Source organism: Haliotis rufescens, unplaced genomic scaffold, assembly GCF_023055435.1.
Source record: "Haliotis rufescens isolate VD_foot unplaced genomic scaffold, xgHalRufe1.0.p SCAF_12, whole genome shotgun sequence".
Taxonomy (NCBI): Eukaryota; Metazoa; Mollusca; class Gastropoda; order Lepetellida; family Haliotidae; genus Haliotis; species Haliotis rufescens.
Genome location: NW_025963802.1, coordinates 38,800,758 through 38,817,954, shown reverse-complemented (window position 1 = coordinate 38,817,954; position 17,197 = coordinate 38,800,758). Strand labels below are relative to the sequence as shown.

The window sequence follows — 17,197 nt, the reverse complement described above, 5'->3', positions numbered from 1 at the left end:
CTGTCAGAATCCCCTTACAATACAATAATTGACAAATACCATGAATTTAGAAATTATTCGATTTTAATTTATCCAGAAGTATCAAATCCCAAACAGATCTGATTGAAACATACGATTAGACGCCGCATGAATTGGTTTTCTTGACAGGGAAGTGATTTAGCAGATAAACATGAAATTCGATCCCAGGTTCAGGAGGAAGACTTCGAATTGCCTTGCCTTTGCATGTGTTTGTGACGGGTACCACCGGTGGGGCAGGATATATATGCTTTTTATAAACACCTGGTATCATCACTATTTGATAGTGATTCATAACACATGCTCATGATATAGTCGGAATCGTACAATCGAGAAATTTGTTATTACTGGGGAAAGTGTTTGGTCGTCTATATTTTGATCTCATGGCTACAATCCGGGTAAAGATCAGCAGTTAGGTCGCTGCAGGTGGTTATATTGTTTAGCAGTGTTTAAGTCTAGATCTGAGGTATATTTTCACACTGTCAGTAATCGTGAACCCGGAACATGGTATCAATATTTAATTTCCGCTTTCGTCGGGATTAAAGGTATGAAGACTTTAAAATCATGCTGTCATCAGCAATATATTACGTAGATTCGATACGGCTGGCGGACAAATCAGAATATCATGGTCATATCATCTCATTTTAGGCGCGACAACGACTGAAACAATAAGTAGTGAAGGATATTCTATCTATATTATCGCATCCATATCCATATATCCCATTGCGTCCGAGACGTGTTCTTTAGTACCAGACAATGGGATCTTGCAGGCCAGGGTAACACATTGATACTAGACACTGCTGCACAACTCTAGTAACATGTGCTATGCACCGCAAATTTTGTTTGCACCACTGAGGACATTGACGTAGATGTTTTTTCCATCAGCACTTGCCTCCCAAGCAGGACGCCTCGCATGGGTGTCCTCGCAGAGACCCCTCGGTTGCCAGGGATGGTGCGGGCAGAGATTGCAGTCCGGATTCTGTGTCGAAGATGCATGGTTCGAATCCATATGTCTTTGCGAGGGATTGTCACGGGTGGGCGGCCATTACTGGGGCGGCCTCTGACGTGGTTGTTCTATTGATAACGTCGCTATAAGTGAACCCGTTGACGTCGAACTGACGTCCGACGTCACGCTGTGAGGTCCCGGATTAAAGCATTCGCCATCTGTCATTTTCACTGCGTAGTGGCATGGTGAATTGAGATCCAAACGATCAAAAGTTATGTTTTTCTTAACTCCGCACTTACCAAGATTTCTTAGAGTGCTAATGACAAAGGATTGGAAAGCTGGCCTCTTGCAGAGAACAATTTCTCCGAAATATTCCATATTTCTTTCACAATAAGGTCCATACAATAGCAGCGTCATTTGTTTGGATGCGTTTTTTCGGTTTCTCATAAACATTTCCCAACATCAAAGAGCATCAAAGAAAGTAGCGATGTTTAAAGAGCTGGTCATCAATTGTCCTTGACGATTGTTGTGAAAAAAGAATAATTGTGGACACACCCCTATGTCAATGTTTAACACTTTTTGTACCCCGTGACAGCTTGTTAAAGGGGACCATCTAGGGCAATCTCCCACCCGTCAAGAGGCCCAGGTACTTGTAGACTGACCACGTTACCAGGTTGAATGCGACGTAAACATCTTGAACCATTACAAACCGATTTAGCATCTCATTGTTAGCCCCTTGCTATATAAGGGGGAGAACGGGGTGGGTAGCCAGAGGTGTTTGGGAGATACACAGATCACAATGAAAATCCTGTTGGTCAGCCTTATGGCCGCATGGCTGGGAATATCGAACGCAAAAGTTCTTTTTATTCATGTTCCAAGGGTATTCGGAAACCAAAACGATCCTGTTGTTCAAGAGTATTACGAAGGTGGGTACACACAAACCTATTTACTTTCATGATACAAAACAGAATGTTTTCGAATAATGGACACTGATAACTCGAACTGTTCTTACTCGATGTGTTACTTAAGGCCAGTATGCTATATTGTTTTCCCCGTAACATCCTTCTTTTTAAATAACTGTCAGCGATTTGCCTCTCGAAGCTCGAATTCGGATAAGCTGATATATCGAATTATGCATTTAACTCGTTGTGTTACCTTTTAAATTATTGCCTTATAGATGCACACACATTTTTATGCTGAAAAAAAAGGATCATGAATATTTTGGAGGATTTTTGTAGTGTAGTTTTTTCCCTATATAGACATATCTTAAGTATTTTCTTATAGTTTAATAGTGTCCTTCACACAATCTACATATATCTCGAAATGCTGATGGTCTAATTATTACAGGATCATAAATACATTTATATTTCACTGCATAATTTTCTTGTCATGCGTTAATATAAAGAGTGAGTGAGTGAGTGAGTTGGGTTTAACGCCGCTTTTAACAGTATTCCAGTTATATCGCGGCGTGTCAACTTAATGTGGGAGTAAAGCCCGAAGTCATGAAGGTCTCAGACGTTTACCATTTCGGTTAAACCCACGAGCACGGGTATGGTGCTGACAAACCTAGAAACCTAATCGGGCGAACCGAGATTCGACCCAACAATCAACCAAGGGGGCGCAACTCTGCACAGCGAATCGCAGCGCCTTAAACGACTTGGCCACCCGGGCCCCCTAATATTAATATTAGCCGGGTGTGTTTCCGTATTGCAAATAGCATATATTACAGATAAAAGTGTATTATGTGAGGCTTGGGGAACACACTGGGGAACAGAGGCATCATCACTTATGGTATAATGTCATTCTTCAAATTATCGGAGGGGGCACGGGTGGCCCAGTCGTCTAAGGCGCCGCGATTCGCTGTGCAGAGTTGCGTCCCTTGGGCACGCCAGAAACCTATGATTGTGGGTTCGAATGCCGGTTCGCTCCGATTATGTTTCTAGGTTTGTCAGCACCATACCCGTGCTCGTGGGTTTCACCGAAGTGGTAAACGTCTGAGACCTGCATCACTTCGGGCTTTCCTCCCACATTAAGCTGACACGCCGCGATATAACTGGAATATTGTTAAAAGCGGCGTTAAACCCAACTCACTCACTCACTCACTCAAATTATCGGTGTTTGAGATATTTGTTTAGCTCAATGAAGTATCGCATATAATAAAATGTTTGAGTGAACCACCCCATTTAATAGCGTCACGTGATCTTCAGCCATGTTTGTCAACAGAAAGACTCACGGGAAACTCCAATCTAAACGAATTAGGATTGTAAGTCAATAGCGATGTATCTACCAGAATACCTAATTTGGATATATCGGATCGTGATACCAAATTTATTGGGTTGTTAGATGGCACTATCCATCATATGATAATGATCTTGTAATAAGATACTCACTCACCGTGGTAATAATAGTGTAGCGCTTTGATCGTGCCCTGTGTGGTGTGGAAAAAAGCGCAATATTAGTGAGTGAGTGAGTTGGGTTTAACGCCGCTTTCAACAGTACTACAGTTATAACGCGGCAAACAACAAACATTATATGTACACAGACAACACAATGCACCTACAAAGTCACTACAGTAAGCTACGGTTATAACGAACTCGAAGGGACCACTTATTAGTTCGTAATGACGGTAGTTCGTAATAAGCATATAAATTTATATAGCATTTATACAACAAATGATCGGGACTAAAAATAAGTTCGTTATATCGGTCAGTTCGTTAAAAGCGTGTTCGTTATAAACGTAGTTTGGAATTACTGGGCGTGTATCAAGATCAGATGACCATAGGGTCCAGTGGTCACTATTGTATCGTATATATGTGATAGAGTGGCACATGTTTACTTAGTTGCAGGTGCATGAGTAACTATTAAATGTATTTTACCAATCTGATGAAGATTGTATTCTCAAATCAATTAGGTTTGTATATGCTTGATAAATGTTCACCCTGGTTATGACATCATACATTTCATGACAGTACATAACACAAGGCGTAATGGTTACACGTGTACACCCACATAGACATTAGTGAGTGAGTGAGTTTGGTTTTACGCTGCTTTTAGCAATATTCCAGCAATATCACGTTGGGGGACGCCAGAATTTGGCTTCACATCGTGTACCCATGTGGGAAATCGAACCCGGGTCTTCGCCGTGACGAGCGAACGCTTAACCACTAGGCTACCCCACAGCCCTGTACAGACATATAAGCTCGTATAGATTGTACTATTATCACTATTTCATGCTTTATACCATAGTAATCTAACCACAAACCACTCACTACAAGCCACTAACCACAAACCAAAAATCACTAACCACAAACATCTAACCACTAACCACTAATCACTAACCACTAACAACAAACTACTAACCACAAACTACTAACCACAAACTACTAACCACAAACCACTTACCACTAACCACAAACCACTAACCACTAACCACAAACTACTAACCACAAACTACTAACCACAAACATCTAACCACTAACCACTAACCACTAATCACTAACCACTAACAACAAACTACTAACCACAAACTACTAACCACAAATTACAAACCACAAGCCACTAACCACAAACCACTAACCACAAACATCTAACCACTAACCACTAATCACTAACCACTAACAGCAAACTACTAACCACAAACTACTAACCACAAACTACTAACCACAAACCACTTACCACTAACCACAAACCACAAACCACAAACCACAAACCACTTACCACTAACCACTAACCACAAACCACAAACCACTAACCACTAACCACTAACCACAAACCACAAATCACAAACCACTAACCACTAACCACTAACCACTAACCACTAACCACTACCACAAACCACAAGCCACTGACCACTAACCAATAACCACAAACTACTAACCACAAGCCACTAACAACAAACTACTAACCACAAACCACTAACAACAAACTACTAACCACAAACCACTAACCACTAACCACAAACCACTAACCACTAACCACTAACCACAAACCACAAACCACAAACCACTAACCACAAACCACAAACCACTAACCACTAACCACAAACCACTTACCATAAACCACTTACCACTAACCAGTTGAGTCAACCCAGTTCGATGTGTCTGTATGATTAAATAGCCTTTCTGTGAAGTGTATGTTTGGTCCAAATTTGTATCACGTGTAATGACTTTAGTATGGAATTTTGGAACTATTTGCCTGTTGGTGTAAGGGCAGCGCCTTGACAATGGCCCTTCTAGGATTCCATACCATGGTGTTTGCTTGACGTCTTGTCCCGATGGCATGATTGTTTGTTCATAACTCCAACCACTGATTCGTCTTTTTCAGATTTGATCATTTACCGACTGTCGAAAATTAAATGTTAAATTTTGTTATTATCCTCAGACGAAGATGTTTTAACCTATTTCCTATTCTGCTTTCTTTATTTCTCTGAAACATGCACATGTGTCTTTGGTTCCAGATGCTTGTCGTAACTGCAGTCTGAGCGACATAGGACGATTCTACACTCACGGCAAAGCGTGCAACATGTACATGTTTTGTTTACAGTTTGGGCCTTCCAGCTGGCTGATGTTTGGCTATCTGACACCTGAGGGTGCAGTATTCAACGACAGAGGTCCATTTATGGAAAGAATGTTTCTACAAGACGGCGAAAGACCGATTCCAAATCGTCATGGTTGTCCCGCCAGGGTTGGACGTACGTATTATCTTTCCATTTACCTATATAAACCGAAATAGAGCGTCTGTCTGATTGGTTTAAAATAATAGTTATTAAGTATGAGTTCACTCAGAAAAAGAGTACTTTGGAAAATAATTAATGACTTGTTATATTTGCAATATCGATTCACGTCACCATTTCGAAATAATATTTCCGGGCATCGAATACTCACTAATATTCGAAAATCGAAAATCATATAATCTCCTAATTGATACATTTTATAGTACAAGCAGCCACGGACACACGCACGCACGCACGCAAGCACGCACGCACATGCACGTCACTATATGAGTGCAATAAAACGTGAACGCAACGTTAAACTCCTTTTAACCTCACCTTACCTCACCTCACCTCACCTCACCTCACCAAAGTAATCTTAAAACAAATGGTTGGTGAATACATTGGCCAACAATGTATTTTGAAGCGTGACAATGAGCAGTAGGAGGTAGTTTTATGTATAGACACATACACACACGCACACACACACACGCGCACGCACTCACGCACACACACATTGATATCGGTTCTGGACATATAGACCTATTTGAAACTTCGCCATCGTCTTCTTTCTTTCCTTTTTCCTCGTCTTTTTCTCCTCCTTTTCTTCTCCCCCTCGTCGTCATCATCATCATCATCATCATCATCATTATCGTCGTCGTGTTGTCATTGTCGTCATCGTCATATTTTAACACGGATTTACGATTGTCGTAACTTTACACTACGTTAAGTCCACTGATACCAGTACATACTGTCATGAGAACAATGCCTGTTCCAGACCCCTGTGACACGGGGATGAAGATGCCCATCAACCAGGACCCCTGCAGTGGATACCAGACCTGTTCCAATAACGTGATAGTCAAGACTAGATGCAACAGCCCGTACAGTGGCTTCAATGCCATGACGCAGCATTGTGATCTGGCATGTGCACCAAGGACAAGGTTTATCAGTAAGCTTGTTGTCATGGACATATATTATGATGCCATTCGTTTGTCTCATTATTCCGATTAGCCATTGTTAATATATTTTCATTATTATTTGAGGTAGACAAATATATGTTTTGATGTAGAAATTAGAACTCCACTTTACAAATATGAGGGGGCACGGGTGGCTCAGTCGTCTAAGGCGCCGCGATTCGCTGTGCAGAGTTGCGTCCCTTGGGCACGCCAGATTGTGGGGTCGAATCCCGGTTCACCCCGATTATGTTTCTAGGTTTGCCAGCACCATACCCGTGCTCGTGGGTTTCACCGAAGTGGTAAACGTCTGAGACCTGCATCACTTCGGGCTGTCTTCCCACATTAAGCTGACACGCCGCGGTATAACTGGAATAATGTTAAAAGCGGCGTTAAACCCAACTCACTCACTCACTCATTCACTCACTCACTACAAATATGAAAATAAAGTAGTCCATAAGTGTTTACGTCATTTCAATTTAATTAAAAACGTACGAACATCAAAATGAGTCCGTCATGCGCTTAAGAACGTCAGTTTCGCGATGTCCGGCCTCTTGTCTGATAGAAACACTGTATATAGTGTAAACTTCACATCATAAATTATTGTCACATGCATTGCGGTAAATAAGATACCCTTTTCATCGTTTTACAGTTACCGAGAAAGCCATAATACTTGCAGTTATCAAGGGGCCATAATACTTGCTGTTATCAAGGGGGTATGCTACTTGCAGTTATCAAGGGGTCCTGCTATTTGCAGTTATCAAGGGGCCATGCTACTTTCAGTTATCAAGAGGGCCATGCTCCCTGCAGTTATCAAGGGGTCCTGCTACTTGCAGTTATCAAGGGGCCATACTTCTTGCAGTTATCAAGGGGCCATGCTCCCCGCAGTTATCAAGGGGGCATGCTACTTGCAGTTATCAAGGGGCCATGCTACTTGCAGTTATGAAGGGGTCCTGCTACTTGCAGTTATGAAGGGGTCATGCTACTTGCAGTTATCAAGGGGTCATGCTACTTGCAGTTATCAAGGGGCCATGCTACTTGCAGTTATCAAGGGGTCATGCTACTTGCAGTTATCAAGGGGTCATGCTACTTGCAGTTATCAAGGGGCCATGCTACTTGCAGTTATCAAGGGGTCATGCTACTTACAGTTATCAAGGGGTCATGCTACTTACAGTTATCAAGAGGGCATGCTACTTGCAGTTATCAAGGGACCATGCTACTTGCAGTTATCAAGGGACCATGCTACTTGCAGTTATCAAGGGGTCATGCTACTTACAGTTATCAAGGGGTCAAGCTACTTACAGTTATCAAGGGACAATGCTACTGGCAGTTATCAAAGGGTCATGCTACTTGCAGTTATAAAGGGGCAATGCTACTTACAGTTATCAAGGGACCATGCTACTTGCAGTTATCAAGGGGCCATACTTCTTGCAGTTATCAAGGGGTCCTTCTACTTGCAGTTATCAAGGGGTCATGCTACTTGCAGTTATCAAGGGGGCATGCTACTTGCAGTTATCAAAGGGTCATGCTACTTGCAGTTATCAAAGGGTCATGCTACTTGCAGTTATCAAGAGGGCATGCTACTTGCAGTTATCAAGGGGTCATGCTACTTGCAGTTATCAAGGGGGCATGCTACTTGCTGCTATCAAAGGGTCATGCTACTTGCAGTTATCAAGGGGGCATGCTACTTGCAGTTATCAAGGGGTCCCTCTACTTGTAGTTATCAAGGGGTCATGCTACTTGCAGTTATCAAGGGGGCATACTACTTGCTGTTATCAAAGGGTCATGCTACTTGCAGTTATTAAGGGGCCATGCTTCTTACAGTTATCAAGGGACCATGCTACTTGCAGTTATCAAGGGGTCATACTACTTACAGTTATCAGGGGGCAATGCTACTGGCAGTTATCAAGGGGCCATGCTACTTGCAGTTATCAAGGGGCCATGCTCCCTGCAGTTATTAAGGGACCATGCTACTTACAGTTATCAAGGGGTCATGCTACTTACAGTTATCAGGGGACAATGCTACTGGCAGTTATCAAGGGGTCATGCTCCTTGCAGTTATCAAGGGGCCATGCTCCCTGCAGTTATTAAGGGGTCATGCTATTGCAGTTATCAAGGGGCCATGCTACTTGCAGTTATCAAGGGGTCATGCTACTTGCAGTTATCAAGGGGCAATGCTACTTACAGTTATCAGGGGACAATGCTACTGGCAGTTATCAAGGGGCCATGCTACTTGCAGTTATCAAGGGGTCATGCTACTTGCAGTTATCAAGGGGTCATGCTACTTGCAGTTATCGAGGGGTCCTGCTACTTGCAGTTATCGAGGGGTCATGCTCCTTTTCCTGCAGTTACTTGGGGATCAATAGTTCTTGCACGGCAGTTTGTGAGAGATAAGTGATAACTTGTATCGTAGTCAGCGAGAGACTCATGTCACTGGCATTAAATGTTAGACCAATGTTACTTGTATTGCAGTCATCGAGAGAGACACGTTACTTGTAATGTATGTTAACCCAATGTTACTTGCATTGCAGTCACAGAGACAGACATGATACTTGAAGTCAATGATATATCAATGTTACTGGCATTGCAGCCAGCGAGAGAACAATGTTACTTGAAGTCAATGACATACCAATGTTACAAGCATTGTTGTCAGCGAGAGAGCCAGGCTATCTGCAGTGTTCCAGATGCCAGTGTTACTTGCAATGTATGAGAGAGCACTTTTGTATTGCAGTCAGCGAGAGATGTGAGCCTAACCTTTCCAGCGACGACTACTACTTAAGCTACCAGACAGTGCAATACGCGGATGAACCTGAGCCCCGAGTTGAGTTCTTTAACTTGCAGTGCCTCCTGGGCTACAAGTACCAGGACTACACGAAATGTGGTTGTCAGCCCTACAACGCCACGGAAAAACGTAACTATACCACGTTAATCCTATAACATCAAACTCTTTTTCACTGCATGGAGTGAATTATTGTTTTTCACAGCTATTAACCATGTTGTAGTTGGAAAGGGGATACTCCGAGTTACAAATAGTTTATCCTTGTGAGGAATCATGCATAGATGGGTCCTATTGTCAGTGTGACGCGATAAATCCACCATTTACTTTATTGGGGTCGATCTGTTCAAAGAGAACTGCAATTGATAATTTAAGTTATGTCAATATCTTGCCTTGTGTAATAGTGTCTGTCCTCTGTCATGACATTGCTTAAACACTATTGATGATTATAACAGGTAACCCAAAGACTAAACGTACTCGCTCATATACTTTGTCTTCCTGCGGGGCGGTGGGGTAGCCTGGTGGTGAAAGCGTTTGCGCGTCACGCCGCAGACCAGGGTTCGATTCCCGACGTGTGTACATTGTGTGAAGCCCATTTATAATGTTCCTCGACATGATAGTTCTGGAATATTGCTAAAAGCGGAGAAAAACAACACTCACTCACTCGTCTTCCTGCTCCTCTTCCTTCTCCACATCTTCTTCTACGTCTTCATCACCACTACAAGAAACGTCACTATTGTTGTTACTGTACACTCACGTTACTATTGATGCCACTGTATACTCCATACTTATAACTACTGATTGTACCTCAGCAATATGTATATTTAACGTTAAGGACAGAGAATTACCAGTCTCGATTATTCGCAAAAACAGACGCCTTTGGGCGTAAAAGGCAAACTAGTGAAAACAATAATATGAATGGTTCACTGAAACTTAGTGAACACTACTGCTTTTGCTTCCATTGCTCTTGACATAGTACGGCAAATTACCCTCACATGTCACTCCATACACAGATTTGCGGGTATACTAATGACTATGTGAATATGGATCTATGAATATTGACATGGGAACGAATGAATAATAATTTCAATACGGTTTTCAAGGTAGATCGATATTGATGGTCTCGTTTAAAATTTATTCATCTTATTTAAATGTTTCCTAAATTGATTTTCTGCATACATTACGAAATCTCAACCCCCCAATCCGAAACAATATAACGAATTATCGTTGCCGTTTGGTGGTTTTGCTTTCGGAGGTACTGTCACACATGACTATTGAAAAAATACTCAAAAAGATCCAAAAACGTTTATTGAACACATTCAGGTTCATTCTTACTTTTGTTTTAAACCGATTAGTTTGGATACAATCATGTACCATCGTTGGGGGCAGTGACATATGAGCATCGCCAATGTCTGGTAACAGCTTGAAATCACTTGTTCACGAGCCTACTGCTAGTTCACGGTGAATGTTATCAGCGTAATTAGATTTATTAAACGCTTGAATAGGGGACACGTTATGACGTTGACGTTAAGTGTTGTAGGTTGTCTCGCCGCCGGAAGGGCAGGACATGCATACCCTTTTCACGAACACCTGGTGTCATCACTGATTTTCAGTCATCCATTCATTCATTTTCACCGCTATGTTGCTTTTTACATCCAGTGGAATCTGTTTCGTCGGATAATCGAGACTGGTTATTCACTGGCGTTGACGTTTCATAGTACCATCACGGTGGGTGACACCAGAAATGGGTTCATTACATTGTGACAAAATGTGTTATTGAACCCGGAAAGCTTTAACCACTAGGCTACGCCACCGTCGATTAATGTCTTTTGGGGCACGCCAGAAACCTATGGTTGTGGGTTCGAAACCCGGTTCGCCCCGATTATGTTTCTAGGTTTGTCAGCACCATGCCCGTGCTCGTGGGTTTCACCGAAGTGGTTAACATCTAAGACCTGCATCACTTCAGGCTTTCCTCCCACATTAAGCTGACACGCCGCGATATAACTGGAATACTATTAAAAGCGGCGTTAAACCTAACTCACTCACTCACTAATGTCTTGTGTGGTTTTACAGCATGTGAGACAGTGACCGTTGTCCACTTGAAGTCCCAGGACGATTCGTGGAGATTGGCAAGAAACAACAACCCGCTCATGGACTCCAGCGCCATCACTGGCAACGGCACCATCGTCAATCCCAGTGAACGGTATGGAAACGCTGCCTACTTTTCCGGCAGGCAGACGTTTTCTGCACACAAGGTCATGGGCAACGACCTTGGCCTTTACTTTGATCTGACGTTCGCCTTCCAATCCTTTCAATCTGATAGGGCAATCCCTGGGTTGACCTTCCCACCACGGGACGCCATAGCCCATCGTGACTACGCCCTCGCCGACAACAGTGCTTGCGACATCATGGCGACGTACGGCTGTAAACTACAAGGGGAAGGCTTCAACTTAGGTCGGGTCGTGTGTTACGTCGTTCCGGAAGGTGACTCTGGTACCTACAACACTACAGTGATCAGCGAGCCAATGGTTTGTCTAAATTTGTCTGTTTAGATATTATCTGTTGTTATATAAAAATTATTCAAATTTGTAAGCAATGAAAATTTGTATTTGTTAGTTATGTGAGGGGTCAGGTCAGGTGAAATGGGGTTTAACGTCGCGTCCAAGATTATTGCACTTATATAGCGACGTGTATGCACGTGTGTGTGTGACTGCTTGAGTAATGCCAATTTTATAGTGTTACCCCACTGTATATGTGATACCACGCCGCAGTTTAACATGAATACCCCACTCAAAGTATACTGACTCCGAGTGAGTGAGTGAGTGAGTGAGTGAGTGAAGCGAATAAAAGGAGTGAAAAGTGAGTGAGTGAGTAAGTGAGTGAGTGAGTGCGTGTGGTTTTACGCCGCTTTTAGCAATATTCCAGCAATATCACGGCGGGGGACACCGGAAATGGGTTTCACACATTATAGACATGTGGAGTGAGTGAGTGAGTGAGTGAGTGAGTGAGTGAGTGAGTGAGTGAGTGAGTGAGTGAGACAAGAAACATCAGGGCGAATCTGAAACCAAGTTTCCGGCATGCCTAAGGGACGCAACTTCGATGACCTGGCAACCCGTGTCCCGTTCCTTCCAAACTGGAACTTATATCATTTCTTTACATACATGCATATATTTAGCACGGAGGTTATTATTGAAACTCAAATCAGCGTTAGCATACAACGCTATACGCTCACCTATATATTTGCAGGATCTCACGAAAATGACCCAAGTGTACTTCGCTAAGGAGGACGAAAGAGGGCTCATGAGAATCACGCAGGGTAGCTACAACAGAATCACACCAATCACATTCCCTAAAGGTTAGTCAGTATGATCAGCTAATGTTGGCGGAAACTCCAACCTGTATTACCATGTGAAACCCAAAACTTTGGTTATGGAGTTGACAACCCAAGGATCATAACCAGGGTGAATCTGGGATTCGAACCAAAAACTAGCGGATCCATCCATAGCCAAGGGATGCAACTCTGCACAGCTCTTAAAACCACTGAACCACCCATGAACACAAACCTATGCGTGCACACCTTAAAATATGTAATAAACAGGCAAAGGGAAATGAGCTACAGTTAACTACGTTTATAACGAACACGCTTATAACGAACTGACCGATATAACGAACTAAAATTAGTGGTCCCTTTGAGTTCGTTATAATCGTAGTTTACTGTATTTGTTTTATCTAATTTCGAATTTTATCGACTTTTCAAATTTTAAGTTCTCTAAAGTCAACGTTAAGAATATTATTTCATGTAAATTGCAACTTGTTTTGGTGATTGTAGTTTATTTCTAATGAGTTTGCAAAAGATGTTATTTTTATAGAAATTGACAAATGTCCATTTTAGGTGTGCGTGCAGTCGGGAATTCTTGCCCGCTGAGTATTGGAGCCGGGACGAGGAAGCGATATTTCACTGGTTTTATGGATGAGGTGAGTTGCACTATTTCTAGGACTTTTAACATACAATGTCAAAACGACATGAAATTATTTTTTGGAAAGCAAAATGTTTTTGTTTAACTCAAAGAGTACAGATTTGATTGGATAACATACTTTATCATATAATGCGTAGGTTTCTCGGCAGGATAAATCCGACGGATAGAAACGATATCCGTTGGGGTCATAGAGATGCGGATAGAGATGCAAATATCAAGGGTCAAGTAGGGACTAAACTAAATGAAAATGTCAAAAACAAAAACGAGATGTTAAAAACTAAAATGAAAATACAGAAAACTATTTCAAACCGCGGTGAAAACTATTTCCAGCACGGTGATACTATTATCTTTTAATAATCGTTTTAGTTTTTGACATTTTCGCTTTTGTTTTTGACCTTTTCGTTTTTGTTTTTGACATTTTCATTTTAGATTTTGACATTTTCGCTTCACATTTCAGCGATTCAATAGCTACTTGAAAGTACATTTTCCATGTTTTCAGTTGTTTTTATACATGATTTATTACATATTGGTATGACAAATTATGTTAATTTGCAAATGGTTACGATAAAAGTAGGTGAAATATCAAAATATTGAAAAACAGACTCAATGTCCCTTATGGGCCACCGTAGAAATCAGATTCAGAGGCACTTGCATAAAACATATACCACCAGGGCCTATAACGAACTTGGCAGAATATTTACATTATTATGTACAAATAACCATAGCTAAATCATAATGGTGACTAGAAATATTGACATTTGTGACGTCAATGATCTCTGTAGCAAAGGTGGTACACCAAAGGTTGGAGGTTCGTGTCCAACCGAAATTTCAAAAGTGTTCATAAATGTCTTGTTACTCTATGACTGATAGTATTTCTATCTTGCAGGACACGAAGGGGTGGAGATACGGGGTTGTTCCACATTTAGACCCTAAACCCGTTTAGCTGTTAAACACAATCCTAAACATGTTCAGACCCTAAACGCGTCATAACAATGGGACAAGAAACGCGTTTAGGTTTGTGTTTAGGATCTAAACACATGTTTTACAGTGTGCATGATAGATTAATGTTTCTAAATCGATGGCAGGGCTGCATAATATTTGTAAAATATTTATTTACAAATACGGTGAGTGAGTGAGTTGAATTTTACGCCGCGTCTAGAATTATTCTAGCCCTATAACGACAGCGGACAACAACCGCGGGTTTCACTTATTGTACACTGCATGAAACTCATTTTTTTTAAATGCATTGTTAAAAGGGAGGGGTCCAAAATTTCAAATTCCTCTCTCAGTCAAATTTACTGCCTACAACATACTACATTTGGTTTTCAAAAAGGAATCAAAATATTAGACTTAACTCGGTTTTCTTTTCATTTTCTTACAGCTGGTGATTACCAAGTATTGTGGTCCCTTCATGTAGGGGAGTAGCTGAGGAGATTTAGCCGGGACAAAGACATACAAGATGCCACACAGACATCGATACCTGGCTCACCTCGTAGACCTAGTCTTTAATGTTTCATGTTGTTATAAAATGGAACGAATAAGACCTAAGTGAAGGCTTCGGTGAGGATATATACCGGATATATACCTACCCGTGTGTGTGTCAAGAAGATGGGTTCAATGCGATGAAGATATCCGGGCATAGGCACATTATGCACACAATTGAGAATTCATGTAACATTTGCATTGATTATCATATAAATCACACTTGACATCGTGATGTGTTTTCGTGTTCTCGTCTTTAGTGGGGAGTAATTAGGCTTCGTATAAAATGGGGTTTAGGTCGCGTCCAAGATTATTGCTCTTATAAAGCGACGTTCATGCACGTGTGTGTGCGTACGTGTGTGTGTGTGTGTGTGTGTGTGTGTGTGTGTGTGTGTGTGTGTGTGTGTGTGTGTGTGTGTGTGTGTGTGTGTGTGTGTGTGTGTGTGTGTGTGTGTGTGTGTGTGTGTGTTTGCCTGCTTGTACTAGTCCGGACTAACGCTGATTTTATAGTGCGAGCCCACTGAGATACCATGCCGCAGTTTAACATCAATACCCCACCCAGACACCGTATACTGATTCCGAGCCGACCAGTCCTTGTTTTAGCTCCTTAATGCCGAGCACCAGACCGGGTAACAAGAAGTACCATCTTTTAACGTCTTTTGGTATGACGCGGCCGGGCATCGATCCCCGGTCCTTCCGCTCTCCGGGCGGACGCTCTACCACTAGACCACGGATACGGTCGGCTTCGCATAAAGAGTCATTTGCACTAGATCCTCAGACATAGTTGATTCTTGAGGAAAAGTAAATAATAGCGATTAATCCCTAACTCATAAGAGAATTCTGCTAAAAGCAGAGTCCTTTGTACGATTCCGACTATATCATAAGCATGTGTTTATGAATCACTATCAAATAGTGATGACACCAGGTGTTCGCGAAAAGGTGAGCGTGTCATGCCCCAGTTGTGTCACCCGCCACAAACACATGTTAAATTTACATGAACATGCGAGAAGCCAGGGTGTCTAAATAACCTGCCTAGCGCTCTGGGGCTATTTGTACCTAGGGACATCACTCCTTATATTTATACACATAAATGAAACTTATCTAACGAGGTCCTCACTTTCTATATACACATGACGTCCACTTATCTCGAACTTAAAATAAACGAAAAACAGTGTCGGGTCATAGTTACTTTGAAATACATTTGCCCGAAAGACGATGCTATTGCTATGACAAACAGGAATGCCATTTCGAAACACGCGGCACATATTCTTACACCCTGAACAAGATATATGGATGATTTGCCGACGATTCGTGGCGGTATCATGAGCATGTGTTAATGAATCACTATTAAACATTAATGATACCCGATGTTCGCGAAAAAGGTGAGCTATCCTGACCCGGCGGCACTCATCACAAACACATGCAAAGGCAAATCAACTTTCCACATTTGCAAAAGATGAATGTTGACTGAGTACACGTTTTCTGAAGTTAATGTTCCAACAACGAGAAGACAAATATTCAATATTCAACTAGCCTTATGGTTTACGGGTCCATTACTGGTTATTCGCGATCGGGTATTTTATAATTTATGTTTTTTTCACAAGGTGAGCAGGTGTTCAGGTCACGAAAGAGTTGACTTAGAAGGACCCAGATGTACACACCTAACTAGGTGAACAAGGAACTTTAATCATGGATCGTGCAAGTACATGTTGGTCTCAGGCCTCAATGATTTGTTCACGGCAAATGTCAACCACGGAACAAGCCAGCGAGGAACATGACACTGAATACAAACAGATCATTATTCTGCCGTTTCAAAGACGCAAATAAATACTCCGCACTCAGCAATATTCCAGCTGAATGACGGCGGTCTGTAAATAATCGAGTCTGGACCAGACAATCCAGTGACCGAATCATGAGCATCGATCCACGGAATTGGGATCGTTGACATGCATCAACCAAGTCAGCGAGCCTGACCACCCGATCCCATTAATTGCCTCTACGACAAGCATAGTCGTCTTTGCGGACCTATTCTACCCCGGATCTTCAGGGGTCTTATTTTGTCGTTATATTCTTTCTGGGTTGTGAGTTTCTATAAGTGTTTATGCTTACATGTAGTGTTCGAAATAGCTGCCTGCCCGCTAGTCAAATGCCAGTCACTTTTAAATTGGGCTAGTAACATTTCCGCAAAGCTGGCCCGACTGTCAAGATGAACATTTTGGTCAATATTTATTGATTTCTCGTATTTTCTTCGAATCGTTAAATCAGTTTAGGTGTCATTTCATGTCAAAGTCATTTCGTAGAGACCCTTGAAGATCCGGGGTAAAAAAGGTTTTCAGCAAC

At 42.0% G+C, this 17,197-nt stretch overlaps 1 protein-coding gene across 1 annotated transcript; it reads left to right on the top strand.

The window, feature by feature from the left end:
- Positions 1 to 1,737: 1,737 nt before the first annotated feature.
- LOC124150907 lies at positions 1,738 to 14,967 on the top strand. The gene is made up of 8 exons (XM_048393809.1): positions 1,738 to 1,887; positions 5,418 to 5,651; positions 6,448 to 6,618; positions 9,354 to 9,533; positions 11,472 to 11,926; positions 12,645 to 12,753; positions 13,291 to 13,373; positions 14,757 to 14,967. Exons 1-8 carry the CDS (start codon positions 1,761 to 1,763, stop codon positions 14,790 to 14,792), a joined length of 1,395 nt encoding a protein of 464 aa, XP_048249766.1. The 5' UTR covers positions 1,738 to 1,760; the 3' UTR covers positions 14,793 to 14,967.
- The last annotated feature ends 2,230 nt before the right edge of the window (positions 14,968 to 17,197 follow it).

Bases quoted from the DNA above. Each gene is read 5' to 3' on its own strand.
- LOC124150907 (XM_048393809.1), top strand. From the start codon at position 1,761: ATGAAAATCCTGTTGGTCAGCCTTATGGCCGCATGGCTGGGAATATCG. The intron at 5,652-6,447 runs GTACGTATTATC...TGCCTGTTCCAG, and splicing joins TTGTCCCGCCAGGGTTGGAC to ACCCCTGTGACACGGGGATG. The intron at 11,927-12,644 runs GTTTGTCTAAAT...ATATATTTGCAG, and splicing joins CAGTGATCAGCGAGCCAATG to GATCTCACGAAAATGACCCA.